This window comes from Bufo gargarizans, chromosome 6, assembly GCF_014858855.1.
Source record: "Bufo gargarizans isolate SCDJY-AF-19 chromosome 6, ASM1485885v1, whole genome shotgun sequence".
NCBI classification, from domain to species: domain Eukaryota; kingdom Metazoa; phylum Chordata; class Amphibia; order Anura; family Bufonidae; genus Bufo; species Bufo gargarizans.
Window position 1 is genome coordinate 7,348,308 of NC_058085.1, and position 20,683 is coordinate 7,368,990.

The following is a 20,683-nucleotide window of genomic DNA, read 5'->3' on the forward strand; positions in this document are numbered from 1 at the left end:
TGGTGATATATCACACATGAGGCGCTGGCTCTGTATTATATCAGCTATATCACAGTAAGGCCCGGGGTCTGTATTATATCGCGATACACCACACTTTGACCGCGGAGGACCAGACTGAAAAACAAGATGGCGCCCGGTCGTCTGCTTCCTCAGCTTAAAGTTTCTCGTTTATGATTGGCTGGAACATAAATAAGGGCGGGGCTTCTGTCTGCAGCCGCTGTCGTCAGACGTAAGAAAAGTATGTGCGGCTGGCAGGCGTGTGGTGACCCAGTGGCCTAATGGATAAGGCATCAGCCTCCGGAGCTGGGGATTGTGGGTTCGAGTCCCATCTGGGTCGTACCCGAGACACGTTTTGAATCACGGGATAAAGTGCTACCGCGGATGGATATGCCTCACACAATAACCTTGCGGCCGCGACCCCTCCGCCGCCTCACCGCAGCCGGGAATCGCCTCATGAGTGTCCTGGCGGGAAGCGGCTTAACCCCTTCTCTGCGGCGCCTTAACCCCCTGACTGCCGGTGCATGGTAGGGACGACATGGCTGCAGGATTAACCCCTTCTGTAGCCGCGATCGCTTTTTTTTTTATCTGTCGCTTCAGGAAAGTATTTCTCTTCACCTGTCCGTCAATTAACCCTTCACCTCCGGCTCAGAGGAGCCTTAACCCCTCACCTGCCGGCTCAGAAGAGCCTTAACCCCTCACCTGCCGCCTCAGAGGAGAATTAACCCCTCACCTCAAAAGAACATTAACCCCTCACCTGCCACCTCAAAAGAACATTTACCCCTCACCTGCCACCTCACAGGAGCCTGCCGCCTCAGAGAAGCATTAACCCCTCACCTGCCACCTGAAAAGAACATTAACCCCTCACCTGCCACCTCACAGGAGCCTTAACCCCTCGCCTGCCGCCTCAGAGGAGCATTAACCCCTCACATGCCGCCTCAGAGGAGCATTAACTCTTATTCCACCTCAGAGGATTATTAACCCCTCACATTCAGCCTCAGAGCATTAACCCCTCACCTGCCACCTCAGAAGACCATTAACCTCTCACCTGCCACCTCAAAAGAACATTAACCCCTCACCTGCCACCTCACAGGAGCCTGCCGCCTCAGAGGAGCATTAACCCCTCACCTGGCACCTCAAAAGAACATTAACGCCTCGCCTGCCGCCTCAGAGGAGCATAAACCCCTCGCCTGCCGCCTCAGATGAGCATTAACCCCTCGCCTGCCGCCTCAGGAGCATTAACCCCTCGCCTGCCGCCTCAGAGGAGCATTAACCCCTCGCCTTCCGCCTGCCATCTCACAAGAGTGTTAACCCATTACTGGCCTGATCTGAATGATAACAATGATTGGTATTTTTCCCGCCATGTTCCCGAGCAAAGAACTAATGGAAGAAAATACATTTTTCTTACATTTTCCTTCTAAAATCTTTCTCCGTTCACTGCAGTTCATCAGCCACTAGATGGCGGCAGAGCGGCACGACGACTGCCTCACGTGGCCTGTAGGTGTCACTGCTGGGAGCTCGGCGCAGGTGGATCCGTGGCCACATACAATCCGTTGCGTGTGCCACGTGTGGCCGCATCCTAGTGTGTACGGCGCAAGAACTGCGGCAAATCTGCGCCCCATTGTTCCCAATAGGATTTGCGTTGCCATAGATACGGCTGTGGATTTCTTCTGCGTGGATCTGCAGTCCGCATTACGACGCGTTCACCTCACGCTTTTAACGCAGATTCAGTGGAAAATATTTTTTTCCGCATACGCCACCACCGGCCGTAGCCTAGTGCCGCGTTCACACGGGGAAGCACATATCGGCCGACCCTTAGATTTCTGCCGCGGGTTTGCTTTTCGTCATGGCGAGGGTTAGCCGCACGCAAACTGCGCCGAAAATGCGCTAAAATACACGTGTTTAGATGCCATGAGTGACATGCAGCATGGCCGCCGGTTGGTGATTGGCGGCAGGTTACAATCAGATTGGACAGACTTCAGGGTTTGCCGGATTATCGGATTACCGGCGGTGAGTGTCCATTACCATGTCAATGTCGCCTCGCTGTTCCCAGGAGGGGGGGCGATGGCAGAAGGAGGGAGTCGCGAGGCGCTGGCTGAATGGGTTTGTGGGTCATGACAGGACGTGAGGAATTGTTGCGCCTCGCTCCCCCCATGGACGCCCCTCATTAGCATGCGGCTGGCAGAGGCAGCGAGGAGGCAGAGGAGGCGCAGCTCTGCAGCTCATCGCCACTAGAATGCTCTCAGGGGCCGGACGCACTCTCATCCTCCTCATCATCTCCGCAGTAGTCACCGCCGCACGTAAAGGTGAGTGTAGACTGATCCGGGACAGCGGAGGGAATTGTCCTGTTAGCGATTTCCGGGGACTACAATTACCAGCAAGCCCTGCCGAGGAGAGCAGCCTTCACCCCGAAACCCGGACAGATAAGTATCTGTGTACCGCAAACTTCCAATAATCCGCTACGGGCCGATCCGTGCAATCACATCTACCACAACCGCCGCGTGAAAGCGGAATAGTCTGCAGGATATAGCACTGTGTATCTGTCAGGAGGTGGAGAGGACAGAGCGATGTTCTGCAGATCTCTAGAGGTCAGAGGTGTAATAATCTGCAGGATATATCACTATGTATCTGTCAGGAGGTGGAGAGGACAGAGCGATGTTCTGCAGATCTCTAGAGAGGTCAGTGATGTAATAATCTGCAGGATATATCACTATGTTTCTGTCAGGAGGTGGAGAGGACAGAGCGATGTTCTGCAGATCTCTAGAGGTCAGTGGTGTAATAATCTGCAGGATATATCACTATGTATCTGTCAGGAGGTGGAGAGGGCAGAGCGATGTTCTGCAGATCTCTAGAGGTCAGTGGTGTAATACTCTGCAGGATCTATCACTATGTATCTGTCAGGATGTGGAGAGGACAGAGCGATGTTCTGCAGATCTCTAGAGGTCAAAGGTGTAATACTCTGCAGGGTATATCACTATGTATCTGGGGAGAGGACAGAGCGATGTTCTGCAGTCTTCAGGTATTTCTCTTCTGGGTGTCAGGTGGGGGGCGTTGTATTTGGCGCCGTCCTTTCGCCCCCTTTTCTCGCCCTCTCTCTGTCTCCGGTACCATAGACACCACTGGTAACAGAGAGCACAAGCGCATTAACCCTCCGCCTTCCTGGTAGAACAACTTTCCTTTTTAATACAGCTCTGGAAGTGACTGGAATATACGTCCTTGTACTGCAGCCCTTGATGTGACAGGAGTATAAGCTCTCATGTTGCAGCTCTGGATGTGACTACAGTATAAGTTCTTGTACTGCAGCTATGGATGTAACGAGTATAAGCTCTTATACTGCAGCTCTGGATGTGACTGGAGTATACGTCCTTGTACTGCAGCTCTGGATGTGACTGGAGTATACGTCCTTGTACTGCAGCTCTGGATGTGACTGGAGTATACGTCCTTGTACTGCAGCTCTGGATGTGACTGGAGTATACGTCCTTGTACTGCAGCTCTGGATGTGACTGGAGTATACGTCCTTGTACTGCAGCTCTGGATGCGACTGTAGTATACGTCCTTGTACTGCAGCTCTGGATGTGACCGGAGTATAAGCTCTTGTACTCCAGCTCTGGATGTGACAGGAGTATAAGCTTTTGTACTGGAGCTTTGGATGTGATTGGAGTATAAGTTATTGTACTGCAGCTCTGGATGTGACTGGAGTATGTCTTTGTACTGCAGCTCTGGCTGTTACTGGAGTATAAGTTCTTGTACTGCAGCTCTGGATGTGACAGGAGTATACGTCTTTGTACTGCAGCTCTGGCTGTTACTGGAGTATAAGTTCTTGTACTGCAGCTCTGGATGTGACAGGAGTATACGTCTTTGTACTGCAGCTCTGGATGTGATTGGAGTATAAGTTATTGTACTGCAGCTCTGAATGTGACTGGAGTATACGTCTTTGTACTCAAGCTCTGGATGTGACAGGAGTATAAGTTCTTGTACTGCAGGTCTGGATGTGACTGGAGTATACGTCTTTGTACTCAAGCTCTGGATGTGACAGGAGTATAAGCTCTTGTACTGCAGCTCTGGATGTGACAGGAGTATACGTCTTATACTCTAATCACATCCAGAGCTGGAGTACACAGTTCTTGTACTGCAGCTCTGGATGTCACTGGAGTATAAATAGTAACAAACCCTTTCCTTCTTCCTCAGATGTTCCGGACAGTCTGCCCCGGGGCCCCTCCAGAGAGGTGGGGGGCCGTCCTGGCAGGGCCCCCGCGGTGAGGCACCCCGACCAGCCTCACATCTCGGGCGATGGGAAGAAGACTGTGAAGACGAAGCTGACGCTGGACAATAACACGGGACTGAGGAAGACGGACGGTCACCACGGCAACAGCCTCCCGGTGAACGCCCGGAATGGGCGACCCGCAGCAAACCAGTATGGCGGCTCAGGGAAGGCCGTGGAGGACAGGAACCAGCCGGGCCCCATCCTCGCCGCGCCTCATACTTACCCCAAAGGGGCGCCAGACTACGAGAGCAACCGGCCGCGGAAAACGGATCCAAGAGCCGCCGAGGCGACCCAGAACTCCAGCAGAGCGGCCACCAACCGGCATCCGGCAAGTCTCCTCCACCACGTCAGCGTCTTCAGGAGAGGTGCGGCCCAGTCCTTCATCAGTGCTCGCTGAGGGTTTGTTACAGTGTATCATTGTAGACAGTGCCCTGTTGCTATCAGGAGACAGCTTTGTGCAGATACAACTGTAAGAATCGCTCAGCTGTACTTCCATTCACTGACAGCAAACATGAGAAGGCTGCACTACATCACACCCCTCCTGTGTTTTCTGCCTAGAGCCTGACGGTAAAGACTGTGTGACGGACTGCCACAGGGCACGGGACGAGCGGGAGGCCTATTGTCACAGCGACTTTGGTAAGTAACGGATCACCTGACCGCGCGCGCCCGGGGGTCACCGCGCTCTGCACCCAAACCAGCTCTAATAAAAACATAGGAAATGTGGAGAAGGGTCACAGGTCACTCGTACATGCGCCATTCAGGGAACGTGGCCGCCAGCGTCTATACCGCCCCCCCCCACCCTCCGGGTGCAGCGTATTGATGGTGCATCCGGGGGGTCCGCTATGTACTGGTCGCGCACCGGCTTCATTACTGACTGTCCTTACAAAAGTCTCCGAATTTACGGATCCACTTCTTTCCAATTAGAAGGTCGTCACAGCAGATTCTCTGCCATGCGACACGTCGAGAGGACACGCCCCCTTCTTCATACACGATGATGTACACACACAGTGATCGCCCGTGGTGTCGCAGTGCGATATGCAGCGGTCGCGTCTGAACGCCGCGGCAGGTCACATGACCCTCACAGACTCATATACCAGCTGATTTTGCGCCTTGTTCGTCTAATTCTTTTTTTCAGACACTGCGACACCAGACTCAACGGCAGCGGGCACTGCGGCACCGGACTCTATGACAGCGGGCACTGTGACATCAGGCACTGCGGCACCGGACTCTATGACAGCGGGCACTGTAACATCAGGCACTGCGACACCGGACTCTATGACAGCGGGCACTGTAACATCAGGCACTGCGGCACCGGACTCTATGACAGCGGGTACTGTGACATCAGGCACTGCGACACCGGACTCTATGACAGCGGGCACTGTAACATCAGGCACTGCGACACCGGACTCTACGGCAGCGGGCACTGCGACATCGGACTCTACGGCAGCGGGCACTGCGACATCAGACTCTACGGCAGCGGGCACTGCGACATCAGACTCTACGGCAGCGGGCACTGCGACATCAGACTCTACGGCAGCGGGCACTGCGACATCAGACTCTACGGCAGCGGGCACTGCGACATCAGACTCTACGGCAGCGGGCACTGCGACATCAGACTCTACAGCAGCGGGCACTGCGACATCAGACTCTACAGCAGCGGGCACTGCGACATCAGACTCTACAGCAGCGGGCACTGCGACATCAGACTCTACAGCAGCGGGCACTGCGACATCAGACTCTACAGCAGCGGGCACTGCGACATCAGACTCTACAGCAGCGGGCACTGCGACATCAGACTCTACAGCAGCGGGCACTGCGACATCAGACTCTACAGCAGCGGGCACTGCGACATCAGACTCTACAGCAGCGGGCACTGCGACATCAGACTCTACAGCAGCGGGCACTGCGACATCAGACACTCTGACAGCTGACTCTATGGCAGCGGGCACTGCGACACCGGACTCTATGACCTGCCACTGCGACATCGAAAACTGTGACACTGGAGTCTATGGCAGTGGGCACTGCGACATCAGGCAATGCGACACCGGACTCTATGGCAGCGGGCACTGCGACATCAGACACTGTGACATCAGACTCTACAGCAGCAGGCTAGGGCTGCAGTAAACGATTATTTTAGTAATCGAGTATTCTATCGATTATTTTTTACGATTAATTGAGTAATCTAATAAGAAAAAAATAATAGACTGTTTTCCTTTATAAAAACTCATCAGACCCCGTGCCATTAGTCCCCAACACCCTTTGTTCCCCACTGTGCGATCAGCCCAAGTGCATTAGTTCCCCCAGTACCATCAGCTCCACTATCCCCCAGTGCCATCAGCTCCACTATCCCCCAGTGCCATCAGCTCCACTATCCCCCAGTGCCGTCAGCTGTGCCCCCTTGTGCCATCGGCTCTGCCCCCTTGTGCCATCAGCTCTGCCCCATTAGCTCTGCCCCCTTGTGCCATCAGCTCTGCCCCCTTGTGCCATCAGCTCTGCCCCCTTGTGCCATCAGCTCTGCCCCCTTGTGCCATCAGCTCTGCCCCCTTGTGCCATCAGCTCTGCCCCATTAGCTCTGCCCCCATTGTGCCATCAGCTCTGCCCCCTTGTGCCATCAGCTCTGCCCCATTAGCTCTGCCTCCATTGTGCCATCAGCTCTGCCCCCATTGTGCCATCAGCTCTGCCCCCATTGTGCCATCAGCTCTGCCCCCATTGTGCCATCAGCTCTGCCCCCATTGTGCCATCAGCTCTGCTGCCACGCTCCTCCTGACACCCAGATTGCACAGCATCACTGGTTTCTATGACGCTGTGCACTCCAGGCGCCTGGCCTTAGTTGCGCCCCACCCCCTCGGTTTCACCAACTTACCTTTCCAGCAGGGGCGCTGCCGACACTCCATCGTTCTGCGCTGCTCTGCTCCTGACGTCACACAGTGCGTCAGGTCACGGCGTGAGTACGTCAGGAGGTCAGAGCAGCGCGGGACCATGGACGTACTGTGGAGTGTCCGGAGGCCCCCTGCTGGAAAGGTGAGTATTCCAAGCACAGCGGGAGACCACGGAGCGGGAGTAATAGCAAGCGCTTCACTCCCGCTCCGTGGTCACATGACACAAACGAATCTTCGATGCAAAAAATTGGCATCGAGGATTTTTTTGTGTCGAATTACTCGATTTAATCGAGTAATCATTTCAGCCCTACAGCAGGCACTGCGACATCAGACTCTACAGCAGCAGGCACTGCGACATCAGACTCTGTGACACCGGACTCTACAGCAGTGGGCACTGCGACATCAGACTCTACAGCAGCAGGCACTGCGACATCAGACTCTACAGCAGCAGGCACTGCGACATCAGACACTGTGACACCGGACTCTACAGCAGTGGGCACTGCGACATCAGACACTGGATTGTACGGCAGCCGGCACTGCGACATCAGACACTCCGACAGCGGACTCTATGGCAGCGGGCACTGTGACATTGAAAACTGTGACACTGGAGTCTATGGCAGCGGGCACTGCGACACCGGACTCTATGACACTAGGCATAGAGTCCCAGGATCTTCTTTTGTTTCTTCTTTCTCTCCCCCAAACTTTTTTAGATTGGCCGCTAGGGCCCAACACACTGATGCTCGATCGCTGTCCATTCAGACCTAACATCTCTCATCTGATACACCACAGCGCCACGCACCGCTTCGTGGCCGTTCTGAGGTACTGCAGCTCATTCACTGGAATAGAACCATCAGGCGCAGTACCAGAGAACGGCCACCACACAGCGTATAGCACTGTGCTGCTCCTCAGTGGGGGGACCCCCACCCGTCTCCTACTGATGGATACAGTGGCCCCAGAATCGTTAATTTCTAACGATAATTTGTTTTCCCTTAGTCCTAACAGTGGCACAGATGGGGTATTCTGCCCCTGTGGACTGGTTAGGACAGGTGGAAGTTTTAATGACATTAAACACCTACACACACCCCCTCCCTCCCCCAATAAAGAGGTGAACCCCAGGCCCTTGTGTAGTTACAAGTAGAAAAAAATAACAACTTTAAAGTATAACTAAGGGGGGGAATTTGTGTGCCACTGTTAGGACTAAGGGAAAACAAATTATCGTTAGAAATTAACGATTCCCTTACGTCCTAACCAGTGGCACAGATGGGCATTTAGCAAGAAGAAACCCCCATGGGAGGGTCCTCATTCCTGGCGGAAGTTATGTCACGACCATGTTATGGCCGTGACTCCTTGGGAGCCGCATACAGTTGCCCGCGGTTTGGGTTGTAGTGTCAACCGCAGCTGGAGGTATAATGTTGTTGGCCTCAAGTGCGGTTGCCGCGGACAACAGCTATGTGTGTGGTTCCCTTGGAGTTGTGTGCGTGTTTGTATGCACTTTGGTATGTCTTTGTGCACTCTGTGTTATGTTTGGTGTGCACCGACATCTTTCCTGCACTGTGGTTGCCCGTGGCAACGTTTGGTTGTATAGTGTACATGTGGTGGCAGTGTCCCGGCCTTCGGGCTGACTCCCAGGACACGGTTGCCACCCATGTCGTTGCCTGCGGCAACAGCCACAGTGTGTTTGTTGTTTGGACACTTCCCCTTTAAGCTGTGTTTTCCCTTCTGTGGTTTTGGAAGGGTTAACTCCCTTTCTGCGTGTATGAGTCCTCCCACCTTCAGGGTTGACTCGTATGGATAGGAGTCAGGGTCAGTTTAGGGACACGACAGGAGGTGACCTGCTCCCTAATACTGTCGTCCTGGTCAAGCAGCGCGTAACATCTTCTGGCATCGCACGGCTGAGGGTTTTCCCCATCCTCAGCCGTGACAAGTTAATACTGTCCGGCCAAATGAGGAATAGCTATGAATTCTAGAATCCACTCTATAGACTCCCGAATTGCCTCTTTAATCCATCGACTGATAGAGGGCTTAGATGCTTTCCTCCCCTTATGGGTACCGGAAAAGAGGATAAGGAGGTTTTCATCACTCCTAAATACCTTGGAGCGTTCCAGGTAAATCCTAAGACATCTCGCAATGTCGAGGGTATGAAGCCCTCTTTCCTCAGAGGAGGGGGGTGGAGCCAAAGTCGGCAGGGAAATCACCTGGTTAATGTTATCAAAAGAAGGCACCTTTGGAATAAAGGTAGGCAGAAAACTGAGTAGTACCCGATCTTGGAGGAACCTAGTATAAGGTTCAAATGCAGAAAAAACTTGGAGCTCCCCAACTCGCTTTGCAGAGGTAATGGCCAACAAAAAGGTGATCTTCCAGGTAAGGAACTTGAATTTCACCTCCTCTAGGGGCTCAAAGGGGGGAGATGATAACCTCCTGAGCACGACTGATAAATCCCAAACAGGGACCGGTCTAATCACTGTAGGCTTTAATCTTGAAGCTCCCTTCAGGAACCTCTTAATGAGGGGCTCTTGAGAAATAGAGCTATTGAGACAGGCTGAAATTGCTGAAACCTGCACTTTGAGGGTAGAAGGGGACAGCCCCTTGTCCAGCCCGTCTTACAAAAATTTAAGAATTGCCGGAATGGAAGCTTCAGTGGATGACTGCTGACGCATAGAACACCATGATGAAAAAATCCTCCAAATCCTTGAGTAGGACTTATTAGTAGCTTCCGATCTAGAGTGCTCTAAGGTTCTCAAGACAGACGCCGAAAGCCCTTCTAACCTTGGAAGGGACTGATCAACCTCCAGGCCATTAGGTTGAACATTTGAGGAGATCTGAGTGTCCCCCGACACCAGTACTCTCTCTGGGGGAAGCCTCCAAAATTGACTTAGACTCATCTGAAAGAGTTGGGTAAACCAAGCTCTCTTTGGCCAGTATGGAATGATGGCGATGACTGACGCTTGGTCCTGCCTGATTTTCATCAAGACCCTTGGTATCAAGGAAATTGGAGGGAAGATGTAGGCCAGCCTGAACCTCCATGGGATTGACAGTGCATCTATTGCCACCGGGTTGTCCTCCCTGTAAAGGGAGCAGTACCTCTCCACCTTGGTGTTGAACCTCGTTGCCATGAGATCGATCTCTGGCATGCCCCACCTGAGCGTTATCTCCTTGAAGACCTCTGGATGAAGTGACCATTCTCCGGTTGGAAGACCTCGGCTCAGGTGATCCGCAATCACATTGTGAACTCTGCGAATGTGAACGGCTGATAAGTGGGTGAGGTTCAGTTCTGCCCAATCCAATATCACCCCCATCTCTCTCAGGAGACTTTGTGACCTCGTGCCTTCCTGCTTGTTGATATACAGCACAGCGGTCATGCTGTCTGACTGTACCTTCACTGCTTTCCCTCGAATAAAGGGAGAAAAATGAAAAAGAGCTAGTCTGATTGCTCTGATCTCCAGGAGATTCCATGACAATGATTTCTCCTGTGGTGTCCAAGTTCCTTGGACTGTCTTGTCCAGAAAATGAGCTCCCCAGCCTACTAGGGACGCATCTGAAGTAAGTATGATCCAAGAGGGCTGGATCAGGGACTTGCCGTCCTTGAGGTGAGACCACCATCTTAGAAAGGATCGGGCATGGTAAGACAGGGAGTGCACGGAATTGAGTCCCCCTGGACTGCGATTCCACTTGGCTAGTACCTCCGACTGAAGTGGACGCAGATGCCATATAATGCCCAAGGAACCGCCTCTGCGGTTGATGACATTAGTCCCAACATCTTCATCAATGTTCGAATTGTTACCTCTCGTGGTACTGAGAGAGAACGGGCTGTTAGTTGAACGGATTGTCTTCTCTCGGGAGTGAGATAAATAGTCATCTTTATTGAATCTACCACGAACCCCAGGAACCTTACCGAGGTGGCTGGCAGAAGTTGGGACTTGTCCCAGTTGACTATCCATCCTAGCTGATGAAGGCGACAGCCTGTTGAATGTGTTGGGACAGGATCGCTTGGGAAGCGGCTCTGAGGAGCCAATCGTCCAGGTAAGGAACTATGCTCAGACCCTGAAGCCTTAGAGCGGCCACCACAGAGACCACCACCTTGGTAAAAGTGTGTGGGGCTGAAGAAATCCCAAACGGGAGGGCCACAAACTGGAAATGTTTTAAGACCCCCTTGATCTGTACCGCAATCCTTAAGAATCTTCTGGACCCAGGGTGGATGGGAATATGGAGATAAGCATCCTTGAGGTCCAAGGTTGCCATGAAATCCCCCGGCATGAGAAGATTGGTCACTGACTGGATAGTTTCCATACGGAATTTCTTTTGTTTGATAAAACGATTGAAGTACCTCAGATCTATAATCATCCTCCGGTATTCTTGGGTACCAGAAACACTGGGGAATAGATACCTGCTCCCTTCTCTTGGAGGGGGACCTCCTCTAGAGCCCCCTTCTGAAGATATTCTAGAACATAGCTCTCTAGAACTCTTTGCTTGCTGCAGGGAAGTAACCTTGTCTGGACGAACCTGTCCGAGGGCGGACTGCTCAAGTCCACAAGGTAACCTTGAGAAATAATGCGAAGGACCCATTGGTCCTGGATATGATCCTGCCAAAACTCTAGAAAATGTTGTAGGTGCCCGCCTACGGGAATGTGGTGAGCAGGGAGCATTGGACATCCAGTCAGACCGGCTAAATACCAAGAGCCTCGAGGAGGCCCGCAATCAGAGCGACGAGGACTTCTTGGGGGGGTCTAGATCCCCTAGAGGATTTTCCTCCTCTACGGGAACCCCAATCCCTCTGGGTTCTAGGTTGAGGTTCCGGCCTGGAGCCAAACCTCTTGCCCCGACCACGAAAGGACTGCTGGGATAGGGACTTGCCCTTCTTGTCCGACAGCCCCTCCATTATGTGGTCTAGCTCTGGTCCAAAAAGTTTGCCGGGTTCATAAGCCACCGCACACAGGTTATGTTTAGAAGTAGTATCGGCCTTCCAAGGCTTCAACCAGAGCGGACGTCTACCCGCGGTTGAAAGCGCAATGGACTTGGATGCCAACTTCAATTGTTGCGGAGCCGAGTCACACAAAAAGTCTATGGCTAAACTGGCCGTCTTACAGGAGGCCAAAATGTAATCCCTGGAAACCCCCTGGTCCAGGTCAGACTGTATCTGGGTGAACCTTGACCTAAGAAAATTCACCACTTCTGTAGACACAATAGCGACTGAGGCAGAGGCAGACGCTGAAGAATAAACTCGCCTAAGGGCGCAATCCGCCTTTCGATCCATCGGATCTTGGAGGCTTGATCCGTCATCCGATGGGATTAAAGTCCTCCTTGATAGTTTGGAAATGGCTATGTCCACCTTTGGGACAGGCCCCCAGGAAGATACCTGATCCTCCTTTACAGGAAAAACCGCCTTAAATCTCTTGGTCAATACGGGACCCTTCTCCGGTTTCTTCCATTCAGTTTTCATTACTGAAAGTAGGGAACTATCCGCTTTAAAGGCCCTGGGCCCCTTAGAGGCGGAAGATGAGGCTTCCCCCGGATCAACGTTCTGGTCCCCCGACCGGATGGATCTTAGCAGCCTCTGGGCTTTTTCAGGAGGAAAAAAATAAGTAAAGCCATCCTCGTCCTCAGAGGAGGAAGAGGCCGATCCTTCTCTTACATCCTGAGCCCCCGATACTTCCATCGCCCGGTGAGGAGAGGAAGGACGTCGGCGCTTGAAGACAAAGGCATGCTTCAATTCCTCTATGGAAGCGTTCATCTGGCTAAGGTTGGTCTCCATGTAGCCCTTAACCCAGTCGACGACGTCATGGACCGTCGGTTCCTGCTGGGGGAGTGCTTTGGCCCTACAGGGAGGGCATCTGTAAAAGGCGTAGCTGTCCTCCAGCACAATCTGGCAGTCATGGCACTGTAGATGACGCCTCTTGCCAGCACTCTTTCTGGTGGGCTCCGGGTCACTTTCTCCGGTAGAAGACATGGCTGCAATACAAAAGAAGGGATAAACCGTAAAATTCGGAGGAAAAAAACGGACAATTAACAGCAAGCTTCAGGATCTTTACCCAGAAGATCCTAAGATTTGAATTGCAAATTGCAACTGTCGGGTATATAAAGCAAATGCTTTATATAAATATATTTTTAAAAAAATTATCGGGTCAAAAGAAAAATTATGCAAACTATATTTACCCCGCGAGATGGACATAAACATCTCAAAAAGAGTTCAATCGAGAACCTGATTATTTTGTGCAATCAGTAAAACAGGGTACAAGCGTCTATGCAAAAATATAAATGGTTTATTATACAATAGTTTAAAATGCAATCAAAAATTAATCAATAATATACAATGATATGCAGTACCCACAATTCACCACTATATGATACCAACAAAACACTACTCAACCAACACAAGAATATGATGCAATACAGCTTTAAATTTGTGAGAGATATACAATCAATGGATTATGCGGAAAACTCAATCAAGAAGATGACAGATACGAGCCCTTGCTCTGCCCCAAAATGATGACCAATCTTCAGATAATGGTAGTATTGCAACAAAACTTATAAATTATTGGCTTGATATCAAACTAGGGAATATAAAGATTCCCAACAGAAAGTTTCTCCAATATTGTCCCCTTTATTCAGTTATATGCATCGTAACTGAAATCAGAGAAAATACTGATGTTTCAACTAACGTTACACATCCGCAAATGAGTGGGTATCTGGCTAAGTATCAAGCCAATTAATTTAGATCAATACTACATAAAAACAAAATATACATTACCCAAGGGTCAAGTGATGTGCAGAGTCTTGGGGCAGCCAGCTCTCAAGAGTTTTTCCTGATAATCCAAATGTTTCTCCCGATATCTATAATCCAAATGTTTGTTTCTCTTTCTCTTTTTCTCCTTTTTTTTTTTTCTTTCCTGGTATCTGGTTTCTGAACCCAAAACTTATCAGATGAACACTCCCTCCGAATTTGGAACTTTCCAATCATTGTTGGATGGGTGTGTGCATTGATAAGGAGCATGACGTCATAATACTACCCAGAATGCACTTTTGCTACTGGTGTAGTATTAACTGCTTATATCTAGGTGGCACTGTTGTATAAGCAATAAGCATCATACCATTAAGGGTTAACTCATACATGCCTGATATTTTCAATATTTCACACCTCTGACATCTGGGGCCTTGTCTCAGGGCTGAGGGACAAACTTTGATACATCAATATATACTTTGAGGAACATCTAGACCATTCTCACACTGTGGAATTCATGTTCAGATAGGAAAAACAATGAAGCCTCAGAATCCGCAGGTGCGGTGTATCTTCTAACTTTCTAAATGTATAATATATTGTTACAATAACACTAGCTTTTAAACGGCGCAGTAAATCTTCTCATGGACTTACTTCGGCCTACATGAAAATCCATACAAAACAGTGAATATAAATCAACATTGCTCTTAAAGGCAATGAATACCCATTATAACTAAAATAAGTAGATATAACTATTTAAACTTATGAAAAAGCACAACACAACACGCAAGAAACTTGCAAGAAAGCAAAACCTGCAAGTGATCACAAAAAAGTCTCAAGGTAAAACAGATAAATCTGCGCTCCAGGAGACTGAGCTAGGTGCAACACCAGCTTTAAATAGCTTTGTTTGGCGCCAAACACAATAAGCTCCGCCCCCCAGAATCAGCGGAGTTACCCTTATAATAAATTTTAATTAAAATTGCCTTATACAGGCCCCAATCTGACAACAAATTGTTGGGCAACTTGCCCCAAAGCTAGAAAGAAAAAATGCGCTGCAAAAAACCTAAAGGGAAAAGTGTAGAAGAGAAGCGTCAATTTTGACGTAAATTTGTTTTCCCTTAGTCCTAACAGCAGCACAAGTGGGGTATTTGCCCCTGTGAAGCTGGTCAGGACAGGCGGAATTTTTAATGAACAAAAATTTCTGCCTAAGTATCCTAATTAGTAATTAACTAATTAAGCCGGGACAGAAATCTTGGGACAGAAAGGCCAGACGGATTGCTTCTTTAATCCACCTGCTCAGAGTGGGTTTTGAGGCCTTCAGACCCCTGTTTTTCCCTGCATAGGTCAGAAGGAGGTTTTCCGATCTTCAAAATTCGCTTGTTCTGTCCAAATATATTCTAAGACCTCTTGAGATGTCCAATGTACGGAGCCTTTCCTCCTCGGGAGAAGTTGCAGCTGGTGAAAAAGTGGGCAGACATATCGTCTGATTGATATTAGAAAAAGTAGGAACCTTTGGTAAAAAGGTTGGTAAAAACCTTAACAGGACCTTGTCCTGAAGGATCTTTAAATAGGGCTCAGAAGCCCCCAGAGCCTGAAGTTCCCCAACTCTCTTAGCTGATGTGATAGCTAGTAAGAATGTGATCTTTAGGGATAGGAACCTCAAGTCCACCTCATTCAAAGGCTCAAAAGGGGGAACACATAACCCTTTTAGAACCACCGTTAAGTCCCACTGTGGGATTGGTCTCAGGATTCTGGGTTTAAGTCTTTCGGCTCCCTTCAGGAACCTCTTGATTAGGGGGTCCTGAGAAATCGGTCTGACCTTTAGGTTGCTGCCGTCGTCTGAGGGGACTAGGGTTCTCTTGGAGAGCTTCGATATGGCCATATCCACCTTTGGAGGTGGAACCCAAACTAAGGAATCCGCATCCTGAAGAGGGAACATTAGTTTAAATCTCTTTGTTAACACTGGCCCCTTCTCCGGGAGTTTCCACTCGGTTGCCATTAATTTCTTTGAAGACTCGTCCACTTTAAAGGCCCTTGGCCCCCTAGAGGTGGACTGTGGAGCTTCCCCTTGCTCAACATCATGGTCCCTCGACCTGATGGAGCGCAATAGTCTTTGAGTCTTTTCGGCCGGAAAGAGGAAGGCCGAACTCTCTTCCTCAGAGGAAGAATTGTCCTCAATGGAGACGACGTCTTCAGACATGGGAACAGGACCAGGAGAAGCCTGTCTGGGCCTCTTGTTAGAGACTGCTCCCTTGATCTCGGCAATGGACGTATCCATGAACTGTTTCATCCATGAGAACATATCCACCACCGTTGGTTCTGGGTCCGCTGGTCTGGGACGGCAGCCTAGGCATCGGTGGAATTCGTATGAATCCGGTAATGGGGTGCTGCAGCTGGTGCAGGCGAGATGCTTCTGCTTCTGGGTAGATTTGCTTAAGACACAGACAACAGAATAAGAATAAGAGTAGTACCTTACCGTGAGGTGGCGATGCCATCTTAGAAGAAAGCAAGGTGACTTCAAGGAAAACATATAACATAACCTTCCTAATTCCCCCCGTTAGGTGCCCCAGCAAAACTGAGGGCACGAACTTAAGGTGTATTTTGAACATGGAAAGCGCTGAACACAGCGCTGGAAGTCGGAGCCGCGGACCGGAAGTGACGACAATGACGCACTTCCGGTACTCGCGAGATGCCGGAGAAGCGAAGCGACTGCTTCAGCGGCACACGAGGTGAGAGGCAGGGGTAGTGCAAACAGCAGCCATCTCCCCCTGCATCTGATATGACTGAACACAGATGGGCTCCGAAGTGATCCACCGGAGGCACGCTCCCACCGAGGTAGGAGAGGGCAGGTCAGGATACTTAGGAAAAAGAAAAAGGCAGAATTAAAGATTATAATAACCATATTACAACTCTATGGCTAACAATGGGATACTCCAGTAAGGAGTCTAGCCTGTCCTGGAGTCCACAGGACAATAAAAAAGCGACCCCGTCCAGTTGGGGCCGGGTTATATGGGGTAGGGGTTTAATTAGTTAATTACTAATTAGGATACTTAGGCAGAAATTTTTTGTGTTCATTAAAAATTCCGCCTGTCCTGACCAGCTTCACAGGGGCAAATACCCCACTTGTGCTGCTGTTAGGACGAAAGGGAACCTGCTATCGGCAGGGCTGAGGAGGAAGTGACGTCACCTGACGTCACTTCCCCAAGATGGCGGCGCCCAGCAGACCATGCGGACATCGCTGCAGCCGCAAGGGAAAGCCGATGCCGGGGCACAGCAACAGGTGAGTGCCCGACCTACGGCCCTATACTGGACCGGATTTGAAACAAAAACGATCCGAACCGGCCAGCAACAACAAAAAAATCTCCTCCACAGAAACGGAGGAGGAGACCACCCATCCGAACTGTCCAAAGGACAGAAAAAAAACACAAGGGCCTGGGGTTCACCTCTTTATTGGGGGAGGGAGGGTGTGTGTAGGTGTTTAATGTCAGTAAAACTTCCGCCTGTCCTAACCAGTCCACAGGGGCAGAATACCCCATCTGTGCCACTGTTAGGACTAAGGGAAAACCCCTTTACCTGACTGAGGCAGGGAGGTGGTCAGACGCATTTGTGCCGTGACCTAGGACCCCAGAATATTGCAGCGGCTAAGAAGAGGTTGTGTGGCCCCTCACAGCTCAGAAATGAGGAGACGCGTGGGACGACCGCTCCCCCCAATAATGCGCCATTTCTTGGTGCAGATATCTGCGCTGTTACCGACGCCCCAACATGGATGCTGGCGCCCACAGGAGCGCTGACGTCTGATTATATTCCTGTCCTCCCCCGCAGCCGTGAACGGGATCGTCCATGACGTGGACGCCGTCGGCGGAGGCGTCCAGCTCCTCAGCGTCCTGGTGAACAGCGGCGGCTTCTACAAGATGAACCGTCTCTACATCACACCGGACGACGTCTTCTTCAGGGTCACCGTCCTGGTGGTGGACGCCCCGCACTGTCCGCAGCCCTGTCTGCACCTCCAGCTGGGTGAGGACTACTACTGCACTCAGGCTACACAGTGGGGAGAGTAGTCCTGTGGGCGTCCTCCAGCCAGGATAGGATTAGATCCAGGGCTCAGCAGACAGTATCACACAGGATAGGATTAGATACACAGCTCAGCAGGCAGTATCACACAGGATAGGATTAGATACACGGCTCAGCAGGCAGTATCACACAGGATAGGATTAGATACACGGCTCAGCAGACAGTATCACACAGGATAGGATTAGATACACAGCTCAGCAGTCAGTATCACACAGGATAGGATTAGATACACAGCTCAGCAGACAGTATCACACAGGATAGGATTAGATACACAGCTCAGCAGTCAGTATCACACAGGATAGGATTAGATACACAGCTCAGCAGGCAGTATCACACAGGATAGGATTAGATACACGGCTCAGCAGACAGTATCACACAGGATAGGATTAGATACACAGCTCAGCAGACAGTATCACACAGGGTAGGATTAGATACACAGCTCAGCAGACAGTATCACACAGGATAGGATTAGATACACAGCTCAGCAGACAGTATCACACAGGGTAGGATTAGATACACGGCTCAGCAGACTGTATCACACGGGATAGGATTAGATACAGGGCTCAGCAGTCAGTATCACACAGGATAGGTTTAGATACACAGCTCAGCAGGCTGTATCACACAGGATAGGATTAGATACACAGCTCAGCAGACAGTATCACACAGGGTAGGATTAGATACAGAGCTCAGCAGACAGTATCACACAGGATAGTATTAGATACACGGCTCAGGAGAGGATTAGATACACCGCTCAGCAGACAGTATCACACAGTATAGGATTAGATACACAGCTCAGCAGACAGTATCACACAGGATAGGATTAGATACACAGCTCAGCAGACAGTATCACACAGGATTAGATACACAGCTCAGCAGACAGTATCACACAGGATAGGATTAGATACACAGCTCAGCAGACAGTATCACACAGGATAGGATTAGATACACAGCTCAGCAGACAGTATCACACAGGATAGGATTAGATACACAGCTCAGCAGACAGTATCACACAGGATAGGATTAGATACACAGCTCAGCAGGCAGTATCACACAGGATAGGATTAGATACACAGCTCAGCAGACAGTATCACACAGGAGAGGATTAGATACACAGCTCAGCAGACAGTATCACAGGGTAGGATTAGATACACGGCTCAGCAGACAGTATCACACAGGATAGGATTAGATACACAGCTCAGCAGACAGTATCACACAGGATAGGATTAGATACACAGCTCAGCAGGCAGTATCACACAGGATAGGATTAGATACACAGCTCAGCAGACAGTATCACACAGGATAGGATTAGATACACAGATCAGCAGACAGTATCACACAGGATAGGATTAGATACACAGCCCAGCAGACAGTATCACACAGTATAGGATTAGATACATAGCTCAGCAGACAGTATCACACAGGATAGGATTAGATACACAGCTCAGTAGACAGTATCACACAGGATAGGATTAGATACACAGCTCAGCAGACAGTATCACACAGGATAGGATTAGATACACAGCTCAGCAGACAGTATCACAGGATAGGATTAGATACACAGCTCAGCAGACAGTATCACACAGGGTAGGATTAGATACACAGCTCAGCAGGCAGTATCACACAGGATAGGATTAGATACACAGCTCAGCAGACAGTATCACACAGGATAGGATTAGATACACAGCTCAGCAGGCAGTATCACACAGGATAGGATTAGATACACAGCTCAGCAGACAGTATCACACAGGATAGGATTAGATACACAGCTCAGCAGACAGTATTACACAGGATAGGATTAGATACACAGCTCAGCAGACAGTATTACACAGGATAGGATTAGATACACAGCTCAGCAGACAGTATCACACATTACAGGATTAGATACAGCAGACTGTATCACAGGTGCTAGGCTTAGATACACGGCTCCAGACTTATCTTACCCTTTCCCTCCCCCCAGGCGGCCGTTACATTATAATGGGGCAGATCTACCATAAGAGGATGGAGTTGCCGTCGTTGGTGCAGCGGGCGGTCAGCGGCCGGTTACGAGCTGGAGACGGGCTGGTGACGAGCGGCAGGAGCTTCATCAGGAGGTTTAACCGGAAGAAGGAGCGCAAGGTCCTGGCGGCCACACATGCTAAATGTAAATGACGTAAGGTGACGAGTACATACAATATGGCGCCATTCCTGTCATTAAAGCTGAATCCCGAGACATCAGTAACGTTCTCCGACTCTCACAGACTAGCAGGGCGGACGATGGGGGTTAGAATCCATGTGGAGAGCCCTGAGACATGACCGCTCTCTGCAGATCCTGAGTGGCAGGAGACGTATCTAAGCCTGTAAAGAATGGCGAGATCTATAGGGTCGGCCACATTCTGGAGCGGATACTGACGAGCCGCCACTCACACTCCTATCATCCACACGCATGTAGTGCACCACGCTGCGGTTAGACCTCCTCCTAATGTACATCATGTCAGGCGCCATCTGTCTCCTCCCCTCATTAGCATAGACCACGCCCCACATTACAGCTTTCAGTTGACATTGTACATACTGTCAGACGCCATCTTGGATCAGGCACCACCACGTGTCAAGTACCAGACTACCTGTCGGACGCCATCTTGGATCAGGAACCACCACGTGTCAAGTACCAGACTACCTGTCGGACGCCATCTTGGATCAGGAACCACCACGTGTCAAGTACCAGACTACCTGTCGGACGCCATCTTGGATCAGGCTCCACCACCACGTGTCAAGTACCAGACT

The 20,683-nt window shown here is 50.4% G+C and overlaps 1 protein-coding gene and 1 non-coding gene across 3 annotated transcripts; both read left to right on the plus strand.

Annotated features, from left to right (window-relative positions):
* Positions 1-264: 264 nt before the first annotated feature.
* On the plus strand, positions 265-337 carry TRNAR-CCG. The gene has a single exon. It is a non-coding gene; the product is annotated as a tRNA-Arg (tRNA).
* A 700-nt stretch (positions 338-1,037) lies between these two features.
* On the plus strand, positions 1,038-20,619 carry C6H17orf58 (chromosome 6 C17orf58 homolog). Of its 2 annotated transcripts, XM_044297718.1 has the most exons (5): positions 1,038-2,303; positions 4,186-4,626; positions 4,820-4,897; positions 17,675-17,866; positions 19,881-20,619. In XM_044297718.1, the coding sequence occupies exons 1-5, from the start codon at positions 2,234-2,236 to the stop codon at positions 20,069-20,071; spliced, it is 972 nt and encodes a 323-aa protein (XP_044153653.1). In that variant the 5' UTR covers positions 1,038-2,233; the 3' UTR covers positions 20,072-20,619. The 2 variants fall into 2 exon arrangements, with proteins under 2 accessions (XP_044153653.1, XP_044153655.1); XM_044297720.1 differs by lacking the exons at positions 1,038-2,303; positions 4,186-4,626; positions 4,820-4,897 and adding an exon at positions 16,552-16,687.
* The last annotated feature ends 64 nt before the right edge of the window (positions 20,620-20,683 follow it).